The sequence below is a fragment of the Myxocyprinus asiaticus genome, chromosome 22, assembly GCF_019703515.2.
Source record: "Myxocyprinus asiaticus isolate MX2 ecotype Aquarium Trade chromosome 22, UBuf_Myxa_2, whole genome shotgun sequence".
Lineage (NCBI taxonomy): Eukaryota > Metazoa > Chordata > Actinopteri > Cypriniformes > Catostomidae > Myxocyprinus > Myxocyprinus asiaticus.
Genome location: NC_059365.1, coordinates 44185773 through 44208390, shown reverse-complemented (window position 1 = coordinate 44208390; position 22618 = coordinate 44185773). Strand labels below are relative to the sequence as shown.

The window sequence follows — 22618 nt, the reverse complement described above, 5'->3', positions numbered from 1 at the left end:
AAGAGCATAAAGTGAGAAAGACACTAAGCAAATACAGACTGAGTGATCACTGTCTGGCTATAGAGAGAGGACGGCACAGACGCGAGAGCAGAGACTGTGTTTCTGTGCTCTCAGAGAGAGGTGATGACAGAAGAACACTTCCTGCTGTACTGTGATCACTATCACAACATCTGCCTACTTTACAAAATTCCAACAAATAGCACCAAATTTTATGGCATTTCCAAATACTGAAAAATGAAGACATATTTTGGGAGAAAACTCCAGCTTGATCACAACAGCAGCAAAATATGTAGCAGCTTGCCACAAACTAAGAGTCAGCCAGCGGACAAAAATAAAGTCAGAAATATTCTTACATCTTAACATGTCTGAATGTATGTACAGTTTTTTTGTTTTATTTATTTTTTTCAATCATTTTCTTGTTTATAAAAAAATGTATTTGTGTATTTATTGATTGATTGATTGATTGATTCATTCATATTTTCTTTATGTACTATATAATCATTATTTTGTTCATTGCTCATGTAATGGCCAGTGCTTTGGCAATACTGCACAAGTCATGCCAATAAAGCTCATTTGAACTGAACTGAATTGAGAGAGAGAGAGAGAGAGAGAGAGAGAGAGAGAGAGAGAGAGAGAGAGAGAGAACAGACAAAACAAGGGTAAGACTGCACAGCTTAATACATTTAACAACTTGCATTTCGTGTCTCATCTCACAAGAGCATGATAATTTTGAAAATGGCATATTACAACTCCAGTCATAGCCGCACTGAATTAATATACAAATCAGTGGTGCACTTCACAATAAAAAAAACACATAGAAAAGTATTATTATATACACATATAAACTTATGTCATGCATTCTTTTTCTGTTTGCATTAATTAAAGTGTTGTTAAGTCTTGTGTTACTGACAGAGGCTGTAACTAAGTAAATTTCACATGTAACAGATGCTCAAGAATGCGTTAAGGCTGTTTTATAACTATGTAATACAGCATATCATATCCATCACATATTTTATGTGATCCAGCTAAAAACGAGCTGAGAAATATGCAATTTTTGCCTTTTTGATAGTCATTTCCTATTCAGGTATACAGCCAGTAGTAAAGTGATATACTGTGTGTGTGTGATATATATATATATATATATATATATATATATATATATATATATATATATATATATATATATATATATACATACATACATACACACACACACACACACACACACACACACACACATATATATATATATATATATATATATATATATATATATATATATATATATATCATATCTCTATGTTGCAGCTTAAGTTTTCTTTCTGCCTGCTTTGCCTTTAACAAGCAATAGCGAAACAACGAGGAAGTGAAAATGAAATTTACTTTCGTGTTTCAGCCTGCAGCCAATGAGCAGAGCAGCTCATACTACTATGGTAAAGGCTGACGTCAGTTGGTTAGCCTATCTATGGTCTCGCGTAGCCAGACACGGATTGTGGGCGGTCCGTGGGCGTGTCTTGACTAACCTCTCTGGAGCGTCCAGTCCATGGAGCAATAAAATACCTGGAGAGAGCTATCCGTTAGCATCCCCATTCATCTCTATGACTGTGCTCAGTTAGCGCAGGCGTCCCAGAAAGCGAGCTGGAGGCTGACATCTTTGCTCATGGGCGCTCAGTTCCGGGATCGGGTGTCACGTGACTGATCACACGTCAATGGGAATAGATAGGGGAAAATATAATTCGATTTCACGCTTTAAAGAGCCCATCAAAAGCAATCCGTCGCCGGATGACGTTGTGCTATAATGTAATGAAATAATTTAAATCTAAATGGTTTTTGGAAAAAAAATTATTTCGTCATAAAACACGGCTACTCTTGAATGGCTGTCTATGGAGCAATGTGCTTTTTGCCATCGGGTGGTGTAGTTCCAGCATCTTACCAGCAGGTGCTAACAGGGACCTGCTAACCAGCCACTTTCTAACCTCCTGGTCCCGTCTGACAACCTAATTAATATTCATAAGCTTTGCCATCGATATGATTCGTTCAATCGCTCGTGCTTCTCTATACCAGCCAATCAGTGCGCGAACGTCTCGGCACCTCTTTAATATTAATTAGCCTTGCCTTCATCGTAGTAGGATTTGTAAGCACGCAAAGTGAGCGCACATACACGCCCTCTAGATCGCGCAAACACTCTTGCACAGTCCAGCTGGGGATTTCCACCCAAGCGCTTGTTTCTTTCACTTGTTTTGCTTTCGATCCGAAGAGCGAAATCAAACCCATTTGACTTTTCCTTTTGATATCGAGAGCCACAGATTGTCAAGCAACTTCAAAGACTCATTTGCTGTGTAATTCCCAAAGTGATTTGCACGCACTGCAGGTAATACAGCGCATTTCCGCATTTATTTATGGGCTCATGTACATATAAGTGGATGTTTATGCTGTAGGCCACATAGTTGCTGGAGTGAGTTTAAAAGCGAAAGTCATGGGCTGTTTGGATCCAATAGGAATCAAGGAATGTTTATTTTCACGTTTGAATTGACCACACTTACGCACTTATTTGAGGAGGCTGAACTCATCTGATTTAGTTTACTGTAGAAATGATTGGGACGCACTGGCCAGTGCAGTGTCATCACGCAGTAAGTACTGAGTAGTAGCTAATGAATAACATGTTAAAAAATGAGTTATGTTGTTTGGAAGGACATATGGACAGTGTTGCTGCTGTTGTTGTAACTTAGGCCTATATGAACATGTAATCTGTGTAATAAGGGCACTATAATGAATGGCTAATGTATTTGGATCCACAATGAACCATAATGCATGGATGTCTTGTTGTGTGGTTTTGTTATATTTCAAATGGTTTCCTAATGTAGCATATTGTGCCTGTCTGTGCTTATGTTTGTTTGTTAGTCTGGTTGTTTTTGTATGGAGTATTATTGTTGATGTGTGTGTGTATAGTGTGTGTTATATTGCTGGTGTGTATTGTGATTGCTGTGTTCACTCTTATTTCTGGACCATAAAAGTTCAACGGTCAAAGCGACAAACGGGTGATTTTAAAGCGTGGGTTTTCATTATGATTAACTATAAACCTTTTTTATGAGCCTGAATTGGTTAATTAGTAACTTGTGATTTAATTACATACAAAAAGGATCAACAAACAGCGAGTACTTTTCATTTTTGTCATCATAAATGATAGATATTTCAGGTTGGACCACATGCACTCTCTTAGATAAACTCTTTCTCTCCACACATGCACACACACACTTTAACATCCTCCATTTATGTTGTTTTAATCATGAAAAGTGTATACCATGATAACTCATATTTTTTTTTCTTTCTTTAAAATGTAGTCATTTTCAGTGAATTGTGATTCGCTTGGTTTCCCCTGGTTAGTTTTTATAGATAGGTTAAAGGTGGTCAACATGTTTCCCGCACAATCATGGAGGAATGTACAACCTGTTCAAAGAGGAAAAGTAGCTGTAAAAATGTGACACATTCCAGATGTGTTTGTCTCTTTCTGTCTCTCTCTCTCTCTCTAGGCCAGCATGCCGGTGGAGAGAATGCGTATGAGACCGTGGTTGGAAGAGCAGATAAACTCGTGTCAAATTCCGGGGCTCAGATGGGTCAACAAGGTACATAAATTGTTGCTAACAGAGGCGATTTCTGTCTGGCTGACTGCCGTGACTGTACATGTGGCTATGGCAGATCAAAACGTGTCTTTGTACAGGATTGCATTGTTAATCATGATTGTTATGATCAAAAAAAATTTGTGACCTCCCTCATGTAAATGTGACTGTGTGCACAGTGCTCACACACGGTGCGTTTTGGGTGTGTCAAAACTAGTGACATGTTTTGCATGTTATTTGCTTGCAGGAGAAGAGAATATTCCAGATTCCATGGATGCATGCTGCGCGGCATGGATGGGACGTGGAGAAAGATGCTCCTCTCTTTCGAAACTGGGCCATACATACAGGTGCAGTCATATACACACTCAAACTGACAATTCTTGAGATAAAAGAGATATGATTGTACACATTCAGGCTAGATTTTCTAAAGAAAATGCGAGTGGCGCTTGCCCGTGCAACACTCAAAACCAAGTAACTGGGATGTTAGGGAGATGTGATGGACTAGATGAATGCTCAACAGTTCAAGACTTTCTTGAGACTGTCAGCTTTACATTTATTCACTTGGCAGATGCTTGTATCCACAGCAAATGACTAAGTTCAGGCATGAAACTCTGAATGGTGCAAGGTTCTTTTAACTTGTTATCTGTTAGCCAATCTGCTCGCTCATTTGCGATATGTCAAGCCAGTCGGCTTACATGGTGTAAGCTGAGAGGTCCTTTTACGTGAAATCAGATAGCCAATAAACATGCGTACTCTTTCTTTGCCTAACATTTAAATTTGCTCAGTTTGCTAGTAAGCCGGTTTCACTGCAGTGTGCTGCGAGAGTTTTCTCTGAAAATGCTATTAACTTAAGAGGTTGCTGGGGCCTTTTCTTTATCAGCTTATATGTTACGTTTTTTTTGGCTATGACACATAGAAGCGTGTCTTCAGCAGGGTAAACCATAGCTAAATCAGGCATAGGCAATGGCATATCGCTATCTTAGGTCATTAGTTTAAATAAATCCACACATTTCTAGGCTAAGTCACTAGTTAAATGAACTCTGGGCTTTCCTGGTCCATATACACATTTTGAGTCAGTTCACAAGCTGTTTAGCCTTTCGGCAAAGCAGGCCCAGGCACACATAGAGATTAAGTTCAATAGCGTTATGCCATTCGGCCAAGCAGGCCAAGGCACACTTAGCTAGCATACACTCTGTGCACATGGTTTACAGAGCAGCAGCAGTACACAAGTCTTGGTGGTAGATTTGCTTGTTTGGGGGTTGTTTTCTTTTCCTTATGTGTTTGTGCAGCTTTGTTGGAGGATTGTATTTATGTCTGATTGTGTGGCAGCATGTCATACAGTACATGCTGGATGCAGCATGTCTTGTGTTTTTCTAATTGTGCAGCAGCATGTCCACATTCTTAACTCAGTATGTCTATATGTATGTTCTAGCAGTAGCAAGTCTTCGTAGTTACTGTACTGCAGTAGCAGCAGCAGCAGCAGCAGCAGGAACGTAGCAGATCTAGTCCGCCAAGACCAATAGCCTATCTATATGTCATACCCATATTAACATGCTAAATCTTTCCGAAAGGTTTCATGACTGAACTTGCATTCAAGACATTTATCAGTTTGTATGTTCTCTGGAAATCAAACCCATGACGCTTTGTTAGTAGGGCTGGGAAAAAAAAAATATTTTGAGCCAAACTATTTTCAAATCATCTCCCTGATGAAAAATCTATTTTTTAATTAATAAAAAAAATGTCTATATTTATCTTAATGCTACAATGATTTATAGATAAATATAGGAAGATATTTGTGCTATTTGTGCAGAGTTCCATATTAACAGGTTTCCTCTCTGAGAAGTTTTGTCTTTTTAAGTTTTTATGTTTAGTCCTTTAATGCACCGCTGCTACCGCCATCAAACGCCATTTGTTCACTGTCGGATGTCAAAATCCTCTGCTGTGATCAATGTTCCTGTTATTATGCAGAATCCAAAAGTTTATTTGAGAGGTGTTGTGGAGAGTATTTGTCAGAAGTCATTCTACAGATTCTGTCTGACACTGCTTTGTTACATAGTTTAGCTGTAAAAACTGTTGGATGCCGTAAACTACATGTTTTCGTGCAATATTTATAATCTAACAGCCAGGGTAATTATGCACAGTGGCGGGAAATTTCGCACATTTATATGCCACTGTTGACAAGAAATACCACAAGACACAAAGACGCGTGCTTGAAGAAACACAACTGATTATATTTTGAAGAACAGATTAAAGAAATGCCGGCGATGGGCGTGTCTGATTTGTTTTTTTTGTTCAGAAGTTTATTTAAGCTTTGGCATCAATGTGCACAGCGCTGTCGTGTCTCGTGGAACATGCGCAAATTGTTTTTGACAATTTTTACCTATGTCATTCATCTGGGAGCAGTTTGTAAGAATAGTGTTGTTTATGAGAACGCTGTATAGGATCTTAGACTATCTCAGGATGCATATGCAAATATCATGCAACGACATTGGGACTACAGGTGAAATGTCATGTGTGTCATAATTCAGTACAGCCCCAGAAATGGTTCTTGAACAAGTTTACTCTTTAGTCTCCATTTGTATGTTGCAAACTTATCATTATGATAATAGTATTAGCCTGTGGTAATTAATGTTATATTTTATATTCTAAAATAACAAAATTAGTTTTATAAGTTAAAATGATGTATTGCATATATTTATTTTTTTGAATACCAATGGACATAATGTAGCCTTATATATGGGTCCTTTGCACTAACTAAGTCGCTTAGCTCAGACAATGCACTGACTGGTTGATTGGTAGTTCTGCACATCCCTACCTTTTACCTGCAAATGATATTATACAGAGTGAAACAACTGTCATTTCAGACACAACTGTTCTTCAATATTTTCTTTCTTTCTTTTGATGAAGTTTTTATATCAAAACATCAAATCGCAATACTTACAGAATCGCAGTATCGCAATACATATAGAATCGGCTAGGAAATATCATTGGAATATCGAATCGGGAGGTCTGTGGTAATTCTCAGCCCTAGGTGTTAGTGCCGTGTTCTATCATTTCTGCTACAGGATGTACCAGGCTACTCAACTTGCATTTTGTTGTCATTATCAAAAAAGACAGTATTTATCAATATCAAATGTGTGTGAATTGTGAGTTTTCCATTTTCAGGAGTAATTACAGTAATTCTCTGTATCGCTGAAATGCAGTACAGTTAGAGAGGACAATAAACTGCTAAAGGATGTAACGAATCAGTTAAACACCTACGAGTATCTTGAGTATAGCTGATGCTATGGAGCGGCGGTCAGTTATTGCTATCCTGCAATAACAATGTTGAGACGTGTTCACACAAATGCTTATTAGTGAGCTTCATTAAAGAGGGTGAACAAATACTAGTGATTTGTCTCTGGAGCAGTTCTTGTTTTTGAAGGTATCTGTGTGTGTGATACTGAACACTCAAGGTGTTTATTAGTTGACAGTGTCTTTGACAGTGAAAACATAAAAATATATCATGCCTGTTTTCTGCATTCCATTGAATTTGGTAGAAAGTGGCTCTTTGATAAATTAAAACCAAACCATGAGAAAATGTTAACTTTCGCACCCCTAATTTATTATATTTGCAATTGCATGATTGTGTCATGTCAGCTTTGTCAAAACCAGATGAGATATCGGCATTCAAGAATTCAACCTCTAATTTGAAGAAACATATCGAGGTAAACTTCAGATTTCTGCTTTCGAGATTATGTATCTATAATGTAGATATAATGTAATGTAAATTAGCTATCACTGATAATATTGGGCTGCTGTGTGAGAAAGGCAACATTAGCGATCTATATTATGGAACTGCAATATAATTAGCGTTAGCTCGCTACCTCTACCTATATCAGCACATTAGGTGATGTTAACAGCTTCATACGTAGCATCACACATTAATAAAGTGTCCAGCAACGTAGTGTCACATATTTGTGTCTTTGAAATTGACAGCGAAATTACAAGCTCCCAGATTTTAAATCTGCTTCCGTGCCGAGCTGCAGACATGTAGAGACGCTCTTACGTTCTCATCAAGCGTTTGACTCACTTCAAACAAAGGTATTATGCATGTATACTAGACAGTCCATTCTTGGATTTGGACCAATGAGTACTTCCTGATTGCTATGTTCAATCTTGTTTTCATCCTGATTGATCATGCATTCCAATCAGAGGTTGTGCTAAAAATAAACATTATTTGCCACTCGGAAGGATTTGTTGAATTTTGCACATCTTATTAAATAACACCTGTATTAAATGTGCAAGTATCTTATATAGTTACCAAAGAGTTTTCCAGTATTTAATGTAAGGCTAAATCCAAGTTGATTATGAATAAAAGTGACATGCTGATCTACAGATTTCTCCTCCAAAGATCCATCAGGTATGTTCATGGTTATCATATGGATATTGGTTGCTTCATTGGTCAGTTGGGTCAAATTGCGTTCTCACCGCAAGTGAACAGAGTTTGTTTGGAATTGGACCTACTTCATCTAGGTGGTCTTGGACCAGTTGTTTTGGTGCCGATCCGAGTGTGATTGCTGTGTTCATATATGCCTAAACGAACCGAACTAAATGAGAAAATGCTGAAGGTTCAGAAACAAATGCTCCAAATGAGCCAGCTGTGAAAACATCTGCTTTGAATAGTAATTACACACCTCTCCTCAACAAGCTGCACGATTTGAGCTATCATTTCATGTCTGTAACACAGTTATGTGACATTTTCCCTAACTTTAAATGTGAGCAATAGTAATAATGGCAATGCAGTTTAAAAAGTTTAAGTGTTAAAGTGTTTTTGGATTTCCACTCCCAAATTTTAGGGAAATACCAACCAGGTGACAAACCGGACCCCAAAACATGGAAGGCGAACTTCCGCTGTGCCATGAACTCTCTGCCTGACATTGAGGAGGTGAAAGACAAAAGCATCAAAAAGGGAACAAACGCTTTCAGGGTGTACAAGATGCTGTCAGCGTCTGAAAGGCATTCTAAGAGAGGTCAGTCAAATACACGTCAACATTATCTTTCATGACATCACAACGAGGGGCCTTCATTTTCATTCTGACATGTCTGGGCATTATGATACAGAGTTTTTGAAATGAAACATTAAAAATCACTGTACATGTCTACATCACTGTGTCTAAATACATACAAATATATGGTTAGTTTGGGGGATGAATCTAATGAAACCTGTCAAAAACATATTTGGCTATTTGTCACCCCTAAATCGAAAGAAACAAATAAGAAATTATATTCAATGAGAAAAATCTCATTCTTTTAGGTAAAAATAAATACATAAAAAATCAATAAATAAAATAAACATAAGCATAAAAAAATCATTGAATTACAGTAATGAAAATCTCATGAAAACAATGATGGAGAATAATGGTGAATTACAAAAATAAATCTGAGCGGGGATGTGCCTAAGTGCCATAATTATTATTTTTTGTCATATGAAATATGACCCGGACATGTTCTTGACAGGTTTAATGAGATTCACCCTTTTGGTCTTTATTTGTTTATTTAAACTAAAGCATGCATTTATCTAGATGTGTGTGTCTTTCTCAAAGGGAAAAAGAGGGCTTTTGAAAAAGAAGATAAGATAAAGGTAATTGAGACGAAAGTTTAAGTACTCTCACACTTAAATATACTGTAAATTATAGATTAAAGCAGATTAAATGATACAGAACAACAGCTGAATGTAACTGAGCTGCAGTGTGTTTGTGTATCAATTCCAGGCTGTGGGACCGTGCCCTGCGCCCTCAGGTTGGGAAAACAGTAATGGCTATTCAGCCTGTTTAATCCCAGTAACAGTCAAGGAGGAGGCAGATTGCTCTGGTACAGGTACTGAACTTCCTACTCCGCCCTGCACACCTGCGCTCAAGTCGTGTGTGTTAATTCAGGTGGAACCTGTTCTTTGCAGGCACAGTAATTCACATAGCTGGAAAGGAGTTAAGATTTGAACCAGTATCTGGTCTGTGGGTTGATTTCTATTCTGTACAAACACGCTCATCTCAATGTGACACAGTCCAGGTGTAACATTACACTGAATTCTCAGACATGGGATAGACTAATAATTATTAGTCATGAAACGTATCAAGAAAGTGTCCTGGTCATATTCAACCCCCCAAAATATCAAATTCTATTTTGCATAGAGAAAATGAACCCTACATTTAGGACCATTAAGGTTTTTTCTATTGTAACATAAGTTTTAGGACACTTAAGCACATTTTGTTTCTCTTTACGGTAAAGCATGTAGACATTTTACTTTTACTTTTTCCATTGTTTTCAATTATAATTTTGGGAAAACTTGGGAAAACAAAAACAGCAATTTTTTTTTTGTGTGAATTTATTTTTGTTCAATTAATTTTATTATAAAATTAGGTAAAAATGAAAGGCAGTATCAAGGGTGTACTAATATGACGTATAAATACTTTTTTCTCATTGGGGTAATTATTTTAATTTTTTTGCATTACGGGAATGATAATTGAGGGGTAAAATGTTCGTAACTGTCATAAAAATAATGTCGCAGTGTAAAAAATCTTAATGTCCCAAAAAATAGGCTTCTTTTTCTATATTTCCATTCCTTTGATCTTGGAGTAAAACAGGACCAAGTCATCACCCAATAGGTTTCATTGGTATTTGTTACTGATATTCACAGTTTTGTAATTAATTAGTTATTATACTGGCACCATTTGGTCGGTCTCTAAAGAATAGCACCCAAAAAACAGCTTTAACTTAAAATGTTTGCATAATAGTTCACCCAAAAATAAAATTCTCTCATCATTTACTCACCCTCATGCCATTTGACTTTCTTTCTTCACCAGAACACAAATTAAGATTTTTAGAAGAATATCTCAGCTCTTTTGGTCCTTACAATGCAAGTGAATGGTGGCCAGAACTTTGAAGGTCTAAAAAGCATATAAAGGCAGCATAAAAGTAATTCACACGACTCCAGTGGTTAAATCCATGTCTTCAGAAGTGATATGATAGGTGTGGATGAGAAACAGATCAATATTTAAGTCCTTTTTTACTATAAATTCTCCTCACAGCCCAGTAGGTGGTGATATGCTCAAAGAATGTGAATCGTTAAAAACAAAAGAAGAAGAATGTGAAAGTGAAAGTGGGGATTGATCGTAAATAAGGACTTAAATATTGATCTGTTTCTCAAACTCATTGATCCATTTCCCCCTTAACCACTGGAGTCATATGGATTACTTTTATGTGCTTTTTGGAGTTTTTAAAGTTCTAGCCACCATTCACTTGCATTGTATGGACCTACAGAGCTGAAATATTCTTTTAAAAATCATATTTTGTGTTCTGCAGAGGAAAGAAAGTCATACACATCTGGGATGGCATGAAGGTGAGTAAACAATGAGAGAATGTTCCTTTTTGGGTGAACTAACCCTTTAATTTTGCTTGATTACTTACGCATAGAATTTTAAGCTCAACAGTTTAACGTAGCCCAAAACAAAGATGCAATATCAGTGGATCTCTGTCTCTGACAGACTATTGTCTACAAATAGATCAAAAGTGTAACAGTAGATCTCAATATTATTTTAGGCTTTTCCTTATAAAACGGGACTTGTCTTCTGGTTTGAGAGAATATGAATGGGCCCATGAAAAAACAACAGCATTTTGTTTTGTGTTCCTCAGTCGCTTGTTGCAAATACCCAGACTGCTTCAGGCTTCTCTGACAACGGCCTGTTTATTTGAGTTCTTTTTTCAGCTGCCCCTCCCCCATCCTAGTTTACATACAGTATTAAAACACATCGCTTCACAGCTGTTTGACTCACTGTAGTTGCCATATATCACAAAATTAAAATGAGGTGAACTTGCTTTTGCAAAACTCAAATTCAAAAGCCTTCTTATAAACGCTTGAACTCTTTATGGCACCGAACTGACCTGTAGAATAAGAGAGCAGCTGTGATCATAACTCCTAGTCAGTATAAAGCCTGTCTCAAAAGCTTCTGTTTGCATTATTAAAGAGTCTTTTGATTTGCCTGTAGAAATGATTCTGAATGTATGCCTCATTAAAAGATCAGTTAGTTAAACTAGAAAAGGTGTTAAAAATAGTTAATAAGTCACTGGCTGATTGTGGAAGAGTTAACCCAAAATCAAAAGAAAAAAATAAGACATGATATTTCGCATAAAGGAAATGCAGCCTATTGTAATGACCATTGCAATTTTTACCAGACACACTGATTATTTTCTTTTTAATAAAATCAGCATGAAATCAGTGTCAGAAACAAACTTTTCCATTAAGGAGCAATATTTGCCCCCTGGATTGGATTTTCTAATGGTTTTCTAATCATAAAAAAATACTGTCAACCTTTAATGTTAAGTACATCAATTTAATTAACTTAAAATCAGTCTGAGTTATTGTATCTTATATTTTATGCAATAAATATAAAATAAGGCCTAGAGCATAATATTAAGAAATATATCAGATGCCACAAAATAAAACACCAAGAAATTAATTTTTTGCCCCCACACTTTAAATTTTGGGGGTACTTTTGTCACTTTCGGTGGCATTTGAGCCTCCATTATTTTCTGACCTTGATTATATACATATACACCGATGAGCCAAAACATTATAACCACCTACCTAATAAGCTGTTGGTCCCCCGCGTGCCACCAAAACATCACCGACCCACCGAGGCATGGCCTCTACGAGACCCCTGAAAGTGTCTTATGGTATCTGCCGATTTTCTTCCACTGTTCCAAGGTCCAGTTATGATGCTCGCGTGCCCATTGTAGGCGCGTTCGATGTTGAACAGGGTTCATCATGGGCACTCTGACCGGTCTGCGGCTACGCAGCCCCAATATGCAGCAGGGTGTGATGCACTGTGTGTTGTGACACATTCCTCCCGTAACCATCATTAAAAGTTTCTGACTTGTGCCACAGTAGACCTTCTGTCGGTTTGGACCAGACAGGATAGCCTTCGTTGCCCTCGCACATCGATGAGCCTTGGGTGCCCAACACCCTGTCGCCGGGTTGCGGTTTGTCACTCCACTGTTGGTATGTACTCACAAATGCTGACCGGGAGCACCCGACTAGCCTTGCCGTCTCAGAGATGCTCTGACCCAGTCATCTGGCCATAATAATTTGGCCCTTATCAAAGTCACTCAGGTTTTTACTCCTGCCCATTTCTCCTGCATTCAACACATTGACTACAAGAACTGATTGTTCGTTTACCATCTAATCTACCCAGACCTTGACATGTGGCCTTGTGAAGAGATGATCAGCGTTATTCACTTCACCTGTTTTGGCTCATCAGTGTGTGTGTGTGTGTGTGTGTATATATATATATATATATATATATATATATATATATATAGACAGGTTTTATGAGATTCCCACATTTATATTTGAGGATAGCTTATGATTATGCTGCACCTATCATTCTCTGCTCTCTGTCTTTCTGCCATGGACCTGTTTATCCAGATCTCCTTGTTACTGTGTTTATTCATGTCCACCTTTTTCTGTTTCCCCTTTCAAACTCGTAACGCACTCGATTCGGGTAAAAGGTGAGCTTAGTGTTTGTTTAGTCAGTTGTCAGCATTGATATGGGGTTGTGATACACATTGAATTGAGAAAGCTACAAAAATTGCCACTGTAATTCATTTACAAAAGGCTTTCAGCTAGTTAATTTTTTTTTAAACTTGTTTCCATCATTTTATTATGGAGTCATGGTAGAGGATTAATTCACCCAAATATCTGTCATTCCAAGTAATTCCAAACATTACTTTCTTTCTTACATGTAACACAAAAGGAGAAATTATGAAGAATATACCTGCTGCTCATTTCCATTTAATTACAATGAACGAGGACTGGAGATTTCAAGCTTCATAAAGGACATAAAAGTAACGTAAATGTAATCCATGCGAATATGTTCTAAAGTCAGACCGATAAGTCATTATTAACTGAAAATATTAAAGGGATAGTTCACCCAAAATTGAAAATTACCTCATCATTTACTCACCTTCATGTCGTCCCAGATGAAGACTTTCTTCGGCAGAACACAGATTTTTAGAAGAATATCTCAGCTCTGCTGGTCCTTTCAATGTAAGTGAATGTTGGCCAGAAATCTGAAGGTTCAAAAGAGTATCTGAAAGTGAAAATGGAGATTTATGGTAAAAAAATGACTTAAATATTGATCTTTTTCTCACCCACACCTGTCATATCGCTTCTGAAGACATGAATTTAACCACTGGAGTTTTATAGATAATTTTTATGCTGCTTTTATATGCTTTTTGAACCTTCAGATTTCTGGTCACCATTCACTTGCAATGTATGGACCAACAGAGCTGAGATATTCTTCTAAATATCTTTGTTTAAATTCTGCAGGAGAAAGAAAGTCACACAACTGGGATGGCATGAGGGTGAACTTTCCCTTAAAAGTTTTCCCTAGCTCTCCTTGGCGCAAGTCATGAGAAATGTTGTCCGATTCATAACCAATTTCTTTTGAGTTGAATCTTTTCAATGAATCATTGATCCGGTTCACAAAACTGGTCTGAATGAATTGTTCACGAGCTAATCCATTTGCAGCGGTTTATCTAGTTAACAGCTATCTGAAGATGAAGATTATCACACAAAGCTGACTTCAGAACACTTGGTATATAGTCATATGGACCACTTTTATGGTGCTTTTGCATCCTTCTAGTTTGAAAGCTCCAGTGCCCATTCAGTGTAACTGCTGGGTTAAAGAGTGACCAGTATATTCTTGAAAATTTCTCCTTTTGTGTTCTACCGAAGAAAGTCAATCATACGGGTTTGGAATGACATGAGAGCAGATATAAATAATGACAGAATTTTTACTTTTGGGTGAACTATTCCATTAAAGTAAATTAACTTGCATCCACAGTGAAAAATGGCACATCCACTTAAGAAACACAGGCACTTCCCACTTCAATGTTCTCCATATTTACTCTCTCTTCCCTGTTCCTGTTCCTCAGAATTTGGTGGGCAGAGCCCTGCAGACGATCACTTGATCATCAACGATCTGCCCGATGTGTGTCAGACCATTGAGGTGGTGACGGAAAACGATCAGGCTGTGACCTCCAGCGACCCTTACCCCTTACAGATCTCCCCTGTCTCCTCGTATGGAGGTTGGTTTGACACACACACAGACAAACTTTAGCACATAGTTATAAGAGCTATACAACATTACTAAATGGCTCCCTGGAATTCTTGATTCTGATTGATCAATCACAGCACTGAGTGGTCAAATGTTTTTGTATAATGGCCACTAAATTGTATTATTAAAGGAGGAAATGGCTCCCTTGGTAACATCAACAATCACATGCACCTCGTAAGCCATTTATAAAATGGCTCTGACATCATTAAATTGATTTACGTCAATCAGTCACTGTTTGCAGATACCATAGAAACAGTGGCATAGCCAGAAAATGACTTTTGGGTGGGCCTCAATAAAAATGGTTGGACACATTTTTTGTAGCACATGGAAAGCACTACTCTATACATATATATATATATATATATATATATATTTAATAAAAAACACTAGGCATCATATGCACAAAATCACATTGTGAATGTGAACTGTTTGAAAGCTTTCCAAAAGAAAGAACTTCCTTTTAGACATAAAATGATATAGGCCTACATAACCATTAGGCATAAAACTGAACGGATTGCAAAAAATACAAAGATCGAATAGACAAAGAGAAGTGGCAAGGGCTACAGCTTGCAGGAAAGGTTGTGATACATAAAACTTTTATGGAATATTTCAAAGACACACACTGGTGCCTAACCAACAAGTGCTCCAAATATTGAATACAGTATATATTGAATAATAATAATAATAATAATAACTTAATAACCATTGGCATACCTTTCACACATCTTTACTTGGGTCGAGGGGGTCTACGTCATAAGTCAAAGGTGTCGGGGATTAAAATTGACCATAATTGACCAATTGATCATCACTGTCCAAATTCAAGCAAGTTCACATTCCAGATAAAACAGAGAGATTAACAGAGGGATACGTGCAGCTCAGCCGAGAAGCAGTTCCTCTGTATTTCGGGGCTCAGCTGCATTTCTATGAGTTTTCTTTAGTCTATTTGTAAAACGGGGGTTAGATCTTGCTATAAGTTTGAATAGTCCATTAAGTTCCCTTTTGTTCCTCATCAGTTTCTCTGTGCTCTCAAAGGGAGCTGTCCTGTTTTGCGCACATCATGACAATGTCTATTGACAACTTGACTTATTCTTTTGTCCAATTGTCATTTATTAAAAATAGCCCAAAGCTGTCGTTTTTTTTACCATGCTCGCACTGACACTTTCCGGCAGCTTACCACGCTGATGACATTTCTAAAGGAGTTGATTGACAGCGATGCAGCCAGTTAGATCACACTGCCATTAATTTATTAATTTATTTTGTTATTTTTCAGTTTCACAAATTAGTTTGTTTGAGAACAGACTTTTAGATATACGAATTTCTGCATTTATTTATTATTATTTTTTTTTTCAGTCAGCATTGGGGTACATGTCAGTCATCATTCTTGTCCGATTACATTATCCTATTGCCCAGCCCTATGCAGAATAAATGGGTTTGATTTGAATTGCTCCACATCAATTCCTGACATCTCTTTTGCTATTAATAAATTGGCAACACAAATAATAAAAAATTAAAACACACACAAAATTGGGCTTTTTGCTTATTGGTTCAAAGGGATAGTTCACCCAAAATTGAAAATGAAAATCATTTACTCTCACCCTCATGCCATCCCAGATGTGTATGACTTTCTTTCTTCTGCTGAACACAAATTATTTTTTTTAAACTGGCTGAGAAACAGATCAACATTTATATGCTTTTATTTTTTTACTATAAATCTCCACTTTCACTTTCACTTCAAAGTGGAAGTGAAAGTGGAGATTTATAGTAAAGTATGACTTAATCTTTTTGATTTGATATGAAACTTGATCTTTTTCACACCCACACACCTATCATATCGCATCTAAAGTCATAGATTTAACCACTGTCATATGGATTACTTTTATGCTGCCTTTATGTGATTTTTGGAGCTTCAAATCTCTGGCCACCATTCACTTGCATTGTATGGACCTACAGAGCAGAGATATTCTTCTAAAAACCTTCATTTGTGTTCTGCAGAAGAAAGAAAGTCATACACATCTGGGATGGCATGAGGGTGAGTAAATGATGAGAGAATTTTCATTTTTGGGTGAACTATCCCTTTAAAGCTCTATGTTGTTTGGTTTTCAATGCCCAGTGGAAACTTGTAAATACTGGTGGCAGATTTGATCCTCTGTGTGTGCAAACAAAACAAGCATATTGTGGTGTAAACTAGATAATGTCTTTTTAGTGGAACAACTGGATCAAAATGGTAACCCCCAAAATTCCAATTTAACAGAAACTCTTCTTAATCTCAAAATAACAAAACATTAAACTCTAACAACTATCCCTTTTATGTTCATCTTGCACAAAAACACACAAAATAACACTAAATTTTAACATTTTCTCTCCCTATCGAGTCCCATAAAGAGCATGCTGGGAAATGGAAATCCCCTGCCCAGTTTCATCAATGCTTCATTAACACCATAGAAAGTATTCATGTAGTCCTGACTCAAATTAAGTAAACTCCCATTTTACACATTGAAATGGATAGAATGCAATGAAATCAGGTTGTGACAAAATTTTCGAGAATTGTGTTGCTTTAGTTCATTTTAATTAAACTGAACATCATCAAAAATATATTTTTTAGTGCTGTTCCCCTTTTTTTATCTTCAAGCTAATTGCTAATTTCACATTCATCTCAAATCCTGAATGCTTGAAACAGTGAGATCCGTGTAGACAGCGTTTGTTCGTTGACTTGTTCAATGTCCATAAGTGATCGGCCCATCCAGCTGTACGCATCTCAAGGACATGCTCTGTGTGCGTCACGGCAGCTGTACCTCTGTTAATATGTAATGTTGAGGTGCAAACACAGTTCACTTTCTCACCTGCATGTATTTGTCCTCATAAAGTAAAAATGAGCCTTCATATTGTTATGAAAGCCTGACATAGTTGTCCATTTTATGGTATAATGGGTGAATCTTTAAGCATAGCTTCTAATTTGAGTTATTTCTCATTTGGAGTTAATAGATTTGAACATTTTGTGAAGAAAATTCTAAACTCTAGGATACTAGGATGTTTTGGGTTGTTGTCAAGGCGTTGCTATGCAGTTGCCAAAGTGTTCTGTCTGGTTTTTAGTGCATTGCTATGCAGTTGCTAAGGTGTTCTGGGTTGTTGTTAGTTACTGCTCCACAAATATCATAACTAGATGGCTTGAGTCCCTCTTTTAATGTTAGCCTATGGGATTTATTTCACCCCTTGCATTATCACCCATGCGAAAAATTGTAAATTTGATTGCTCAGAAAAGTTACTGCGCACCTCCCCTCACTAAGTCTGATTGCTCTCTTCTATTTGACAGGCTTTACGATTTGTCATTCTTGCCTGTTGCACAAACAGTGTGGGATGAAAAGCTATGCTTATTAGTTGTTTCTGTCTGTGGCACAGACCCACTGTGAAGCTTGACTCCAATAAGAAGTCATCCGGCTCGCTGTTAAAGCGTGAAGTTATAAACTTCAAGATCTGAGATTATATTTCAGATGGGGCAATTGCTTTTACTAGTGTTGCTGTTGTACTCTGTCCCCTCTGGGAGCGAGTTATGAGCAGGGAATGCAAATGACTTCCTTGAAAAGTTGGAAAATACAAAATGATATCCTTTACTAACATAGATATTCTTCTCTGCTTAGAGCGAGGCTTTTCAGTTTAGACCAGGGGCCCCCCAATGTTTTTATAAGTTTTGGTTGTTCTGGTTATTGCTAGGGCATTAATAGGTGGTTTTTAGGGTGTTGTGGAGGGTTGCTAGGTGGTTGCTAACTGGCCCATATCAAAAGAGTCCACCCCCAAATCTCTGGAGATTCATATCTCTAGATTTGGCTTGGGTCCCTTCAATTTAAGTCTGTGGGGGTTTTTTTCACCCATTTTATCGACTTTAAAAAGTTACTGCATACCTCCATAAATATCTAAATATATTGCAAGATCCCTAAACATCCCTAAAGTACTTCATTAAAATTTTTTACATTATTAACTTATATATTGCTTATCAGACCATTAGTTCATGTTCATTCAAATAAATGTCTTGGAAATGTTCTATTCTTTAACAGTAGGTAATGCATGTGGTATCATGACCTAACAATGAACAATATATTTGACAACATTTACAACATTATTATATTGTCTTGCTTAATAGTTTTGGATAAATACACTATTGTTCATTAATAGTAAATGTTAGTTCATAATGCATTAAAGGGATAGTTCACCCAAAAATGAAAATCCTCCCACCATTTACTCACCCTCATGCCATCTAAGATGTGTATGACTTCCTTCCTTCTGCAGAACACAAACGAAGACTTTTAGAAGAATATCTCAGCTCTGTAGATCCTTACAATGCAAATGAATGGTGATCAGACCTTTAAAGCTCCATGAAGGAGATAAAATCAGCATAAAAGTAATCCATCAGACTCCAGTGGTTTAATCAGTGTCTTCTGAAACGATCCGATAACACTTCTTATAGCGCCATCTAGCGCTCTGCAAATGCGTCATGCACTAGGAAGTGTAATCGAGCTTGAAATCACGATCGCCAAGGAGACTGTTGTCAAGGTGTACAGTGAAAAAGGAGTTATATTTTGGTCTGTTCTCAACCAAAACCAACTGGATCACTTCAGAAGTCATTGATTAAATTACTGGTGTCGTATGGATTACTTTTATGCTGACTTTATCTCCTTTTTGGAGCTTCAAAGGCCTGATCACCATTCACCTGCATTGCATGGACCTACAGAGCTGAAATATTCTTCTAAAAATGATAACAAATGATAATTGTGTTATTTAGGCATAGATGCAATTATATTATGGTTAACACTTCAGAAAAAAAGGAATAAATGCAATAATATAATTGATGCCAAAATATGCAAAAATTCCCAATGAGGAAATGCATTAGTGCACTTATGCAACGTTCATAATTTCGAAATTTTCTGTAAAACTATGTGAGATAACATTGATCAGTTATTAACAACATCTAATTTACTTATGCTGAAAAAAATCATGATGTAGAAGAAATGTGTTTAATAGAGCAATTTGTGGAGCACTTCATCAGTAAAGCAGTCTTGGAGATAAAATCATATGACATTTTCATGTGGCTTAAAAACAGCATATAATCAGTTACTTTAAAGACTGCTCTTTTATTTTCAACACTGCATTCATTTATTTTTGAATTGTGGGGCATGGCTTCTTAAAACTCGTTTTGGTAACGTTATGTAATCTTATGAACAGAAACAGGTCTTATGGGATCGAATTCAAACTGATATATGATAAGGTATATAGCAATTGTCAGTCTGTTTGTATACAGACTGGAATGTTGACTCACATCCTGCTGTTCCATGTTTTTCATTCAACAACAATCCCTTTTTTCCCAGAAATCCCTGGGGGTGAAAATGTTTGGTTTACGGCATGAAATGTCATGCTCAAGTGCCGAGTTATTCTTGACAATCACAAACACAATGCTACTAGTTTTTTTGTTTTTTCATTTATATTTGGCCGGGAACCTAAATTCTCTGTCAGTCAACACCAAACCCAAACACCAAAAAGAGGTTAATACCCAAAAAGTATATGATTTTCTTTGTTCCATGGAACACACAAAGAATTTTTTTTTAGGCAGGATGGAAAAAAGATTTAATGTAAGTGAATGGTGACTGAGATTCCTATGGGGTTTGGAAAAACATGAGGGTGAGTAAATGTTAAGTGAGTTAACTATTCCTTTAACAGTCCATCGTTTGAACTGTTTTATTTTTTTCGATCGCTAGCACTGTTTCATCCATCCATAAACAGTAACCTGTCTGTCAGGAAATCCCTGATGAATCAGTCTGATCACTTTGCTTTCTGTCTGTCTTCCAGCAGAGAGCGATACAGACAGCGTCCAAAGTGAGGAAGACTCCAAAGAGGTATGTGTCAAACTCATCCTAAGTGGAAAAAAGAAGCAGTCTTGAGAAAGAAACCAGAGTTTTACCTTTTCTGAAACTTGAGTTGAGTGGTGCTTGCCTGTGCTGTTGCTATGAAGTTTCTAAAATGTGTAGGGTGTTCTGGATGGTTGCTGGAGTGTTCTGGTTAGTTTCTAACTGATTTAAAGTCAAAGGAGCCCACACCAAGTCTCTATGATATTCTAGACCTCTGTGATTTTTTTCTCTTGCTTTATCGTCCACCGGTGGACAACCGCTTAGAAGATTAATAGCACACCTCTCCTCAACAAGTTGCACGTTTTTAAGTTATATTCATGTCCAAAGCACAAATGTTGTTTGTTCATTCAAGTCCCTAAATTGTAAGTATGGGCAACAGTAATAGGGATGCTTGCTTTGCAAATTATTGCAGACTAAAATTGATATGCAGTAGTAATGTTATGGCATAAAGGAACAAATAAAACCAGCTTGATCTCCAGTTTGATGAAAGTTATGTGACTGTGGCATCATTTTTGCCAAATTACATTACATGGTTCATTACACGTATCACGGCAGTTTCGAGGTGGAATGTCCACTGTGTGGCACTAAAAGTGAGTAAAATTTTCTCCCAAGCACACAAGGTTTTTTGTGGTTAATGTTCTATTGAATTTTAAATCAGGAAAACTTACCCTTAACCTTAAATATAAACCTAACCAATAATCTCTGAAAAAGCGAATGTGAGATTAAAAACACAATTGCTAAAGCATCAGCGTCGACTCGCGTGTCAACTCACATGCTCTTCAGGACTCGTACCCTTTGTATCGAAACTGCAACACTCTATCAGTTGAGCTATTGCACAATTTGGTTGCACTTAAACAAGCTTGTAAATGACATGTAGTTATGTAATACAGATGTTAAAATGTATCATATTATGAGTCATGTGCAATAGTAAAAGTGTTTAGATGTCATTAGATAGCATTGTGTGAGGAACAGGGCCAAAAGAAAGTGTTTATGAAGTGAATAAAAGCCATCGTTGTTGTAGTGCGTTAGGTGTTTCACCAGGAAACTGCCACAATAGGTACGAACCACATAAAAGTAAGTTTGCAAAAATGTAGGTATAGTAACGTGACTCTATGAGACCAGGTTTAACAGTGCATTCAACAGGTGTGTCAAAGCAATACGCAGAATTCTTTTGTTTGTGTCCATTTACTGCAATGCTTCAGACTTGTGTTTAAGTTCTTAGAGTCAGAGCAACTGAACTGAACTGATCCAAAACATTCTTTCTCAGCATGCACTGTACAGACATTAGCATGAATGTTTTCTCTCAGGTCAACTTCTGTCATGGCAGGTATTTACAGCAACAATTTGAAAAGAGTCTGTAAAAGTTTTACTGTGCCTTTTCAATTTTGAAGAGCAAGTTTTTGCAAGCTTTTTTTTTCTCTGCTTGTCTGGGGGGCAAGTTTATCAAAAGCTGTCAGTGCTTGTTATAGTGTTAGCATATGCAATTGCAGAAATACAGTCACAGGCTGGAATGTTTCAGATAATTTAACACACTTCTTGCTTTTTGAATAATCAGTACTTATGGTACTGCCTGCTTACTTTTTCAGTATATTTCCTATTCATTTTTTCCAAAAGGGATTTCATCTAATCCTTCACAAGACGTTGTAAGCCATGAACCAAACCAACCAGCTCCAAGGTGAAACAAAAAAAGTCAAATAAATATTTGAAAATAGGACAGAATGATAAAGGTACAAGACTGTGTACTTAACATCTTTAATGAGAGAACTCATTTGTTAGTTGCAGTTCTATGATTGGTGGATCTTTCTCTGCTAGATTATGGGTAGTGTAGTTCTTCACTAAGACTGGGTGATATGCAAGAAATATTTGTACGATATTTTTGTAAAACAAATATTGCGATATCTGATTACATTGTCGACCCCCCTGCCCCCACTGCCAAAGGATCTGTGAATAT

The 22618-nt window shown here is 37.0% G+C and overlaps 1 protein-coding gene across 4 annotated transcripts in view; it reads left to right on the top strand.

Annotated features, from left to right (window-relative positions):
• Positions 1-2148: 2148 nt before the first annotated feature.
• The window catches only part of LOC127413329 (interferon regulatory factor 2-like), a 43813-nt gene continuing 23343 nt past the window's right edge, over positions 2149-22618 (top strand). The window contains exons 1-8 of one of the 4 annotated variants that reach the window (XM_051650381.1): positions 2149-2371; positions 3531-3623; positions 3865-3964; positions 8456-8629; positions 9203-9240; positions 9371-9476; positions 14592-14744; positions 20609-20655. In XM_051650381.1, the coding sequence (XP_051506341.1) occupies positions 3537-3623; positions 3865-3964; positions 8456-8629; positions 9203-9240; positions 9371-9476; positions 14592-14744; positions 20609-20655 (705 nt within the window). In that variant the 5' untranslated portion in view covers positions 2149-2371; positions 3531-3536. The other 3 variants (XM_051650379.1, XM_051650378.1, XM_051650382.1) reach the window with 3 other exon arrangements.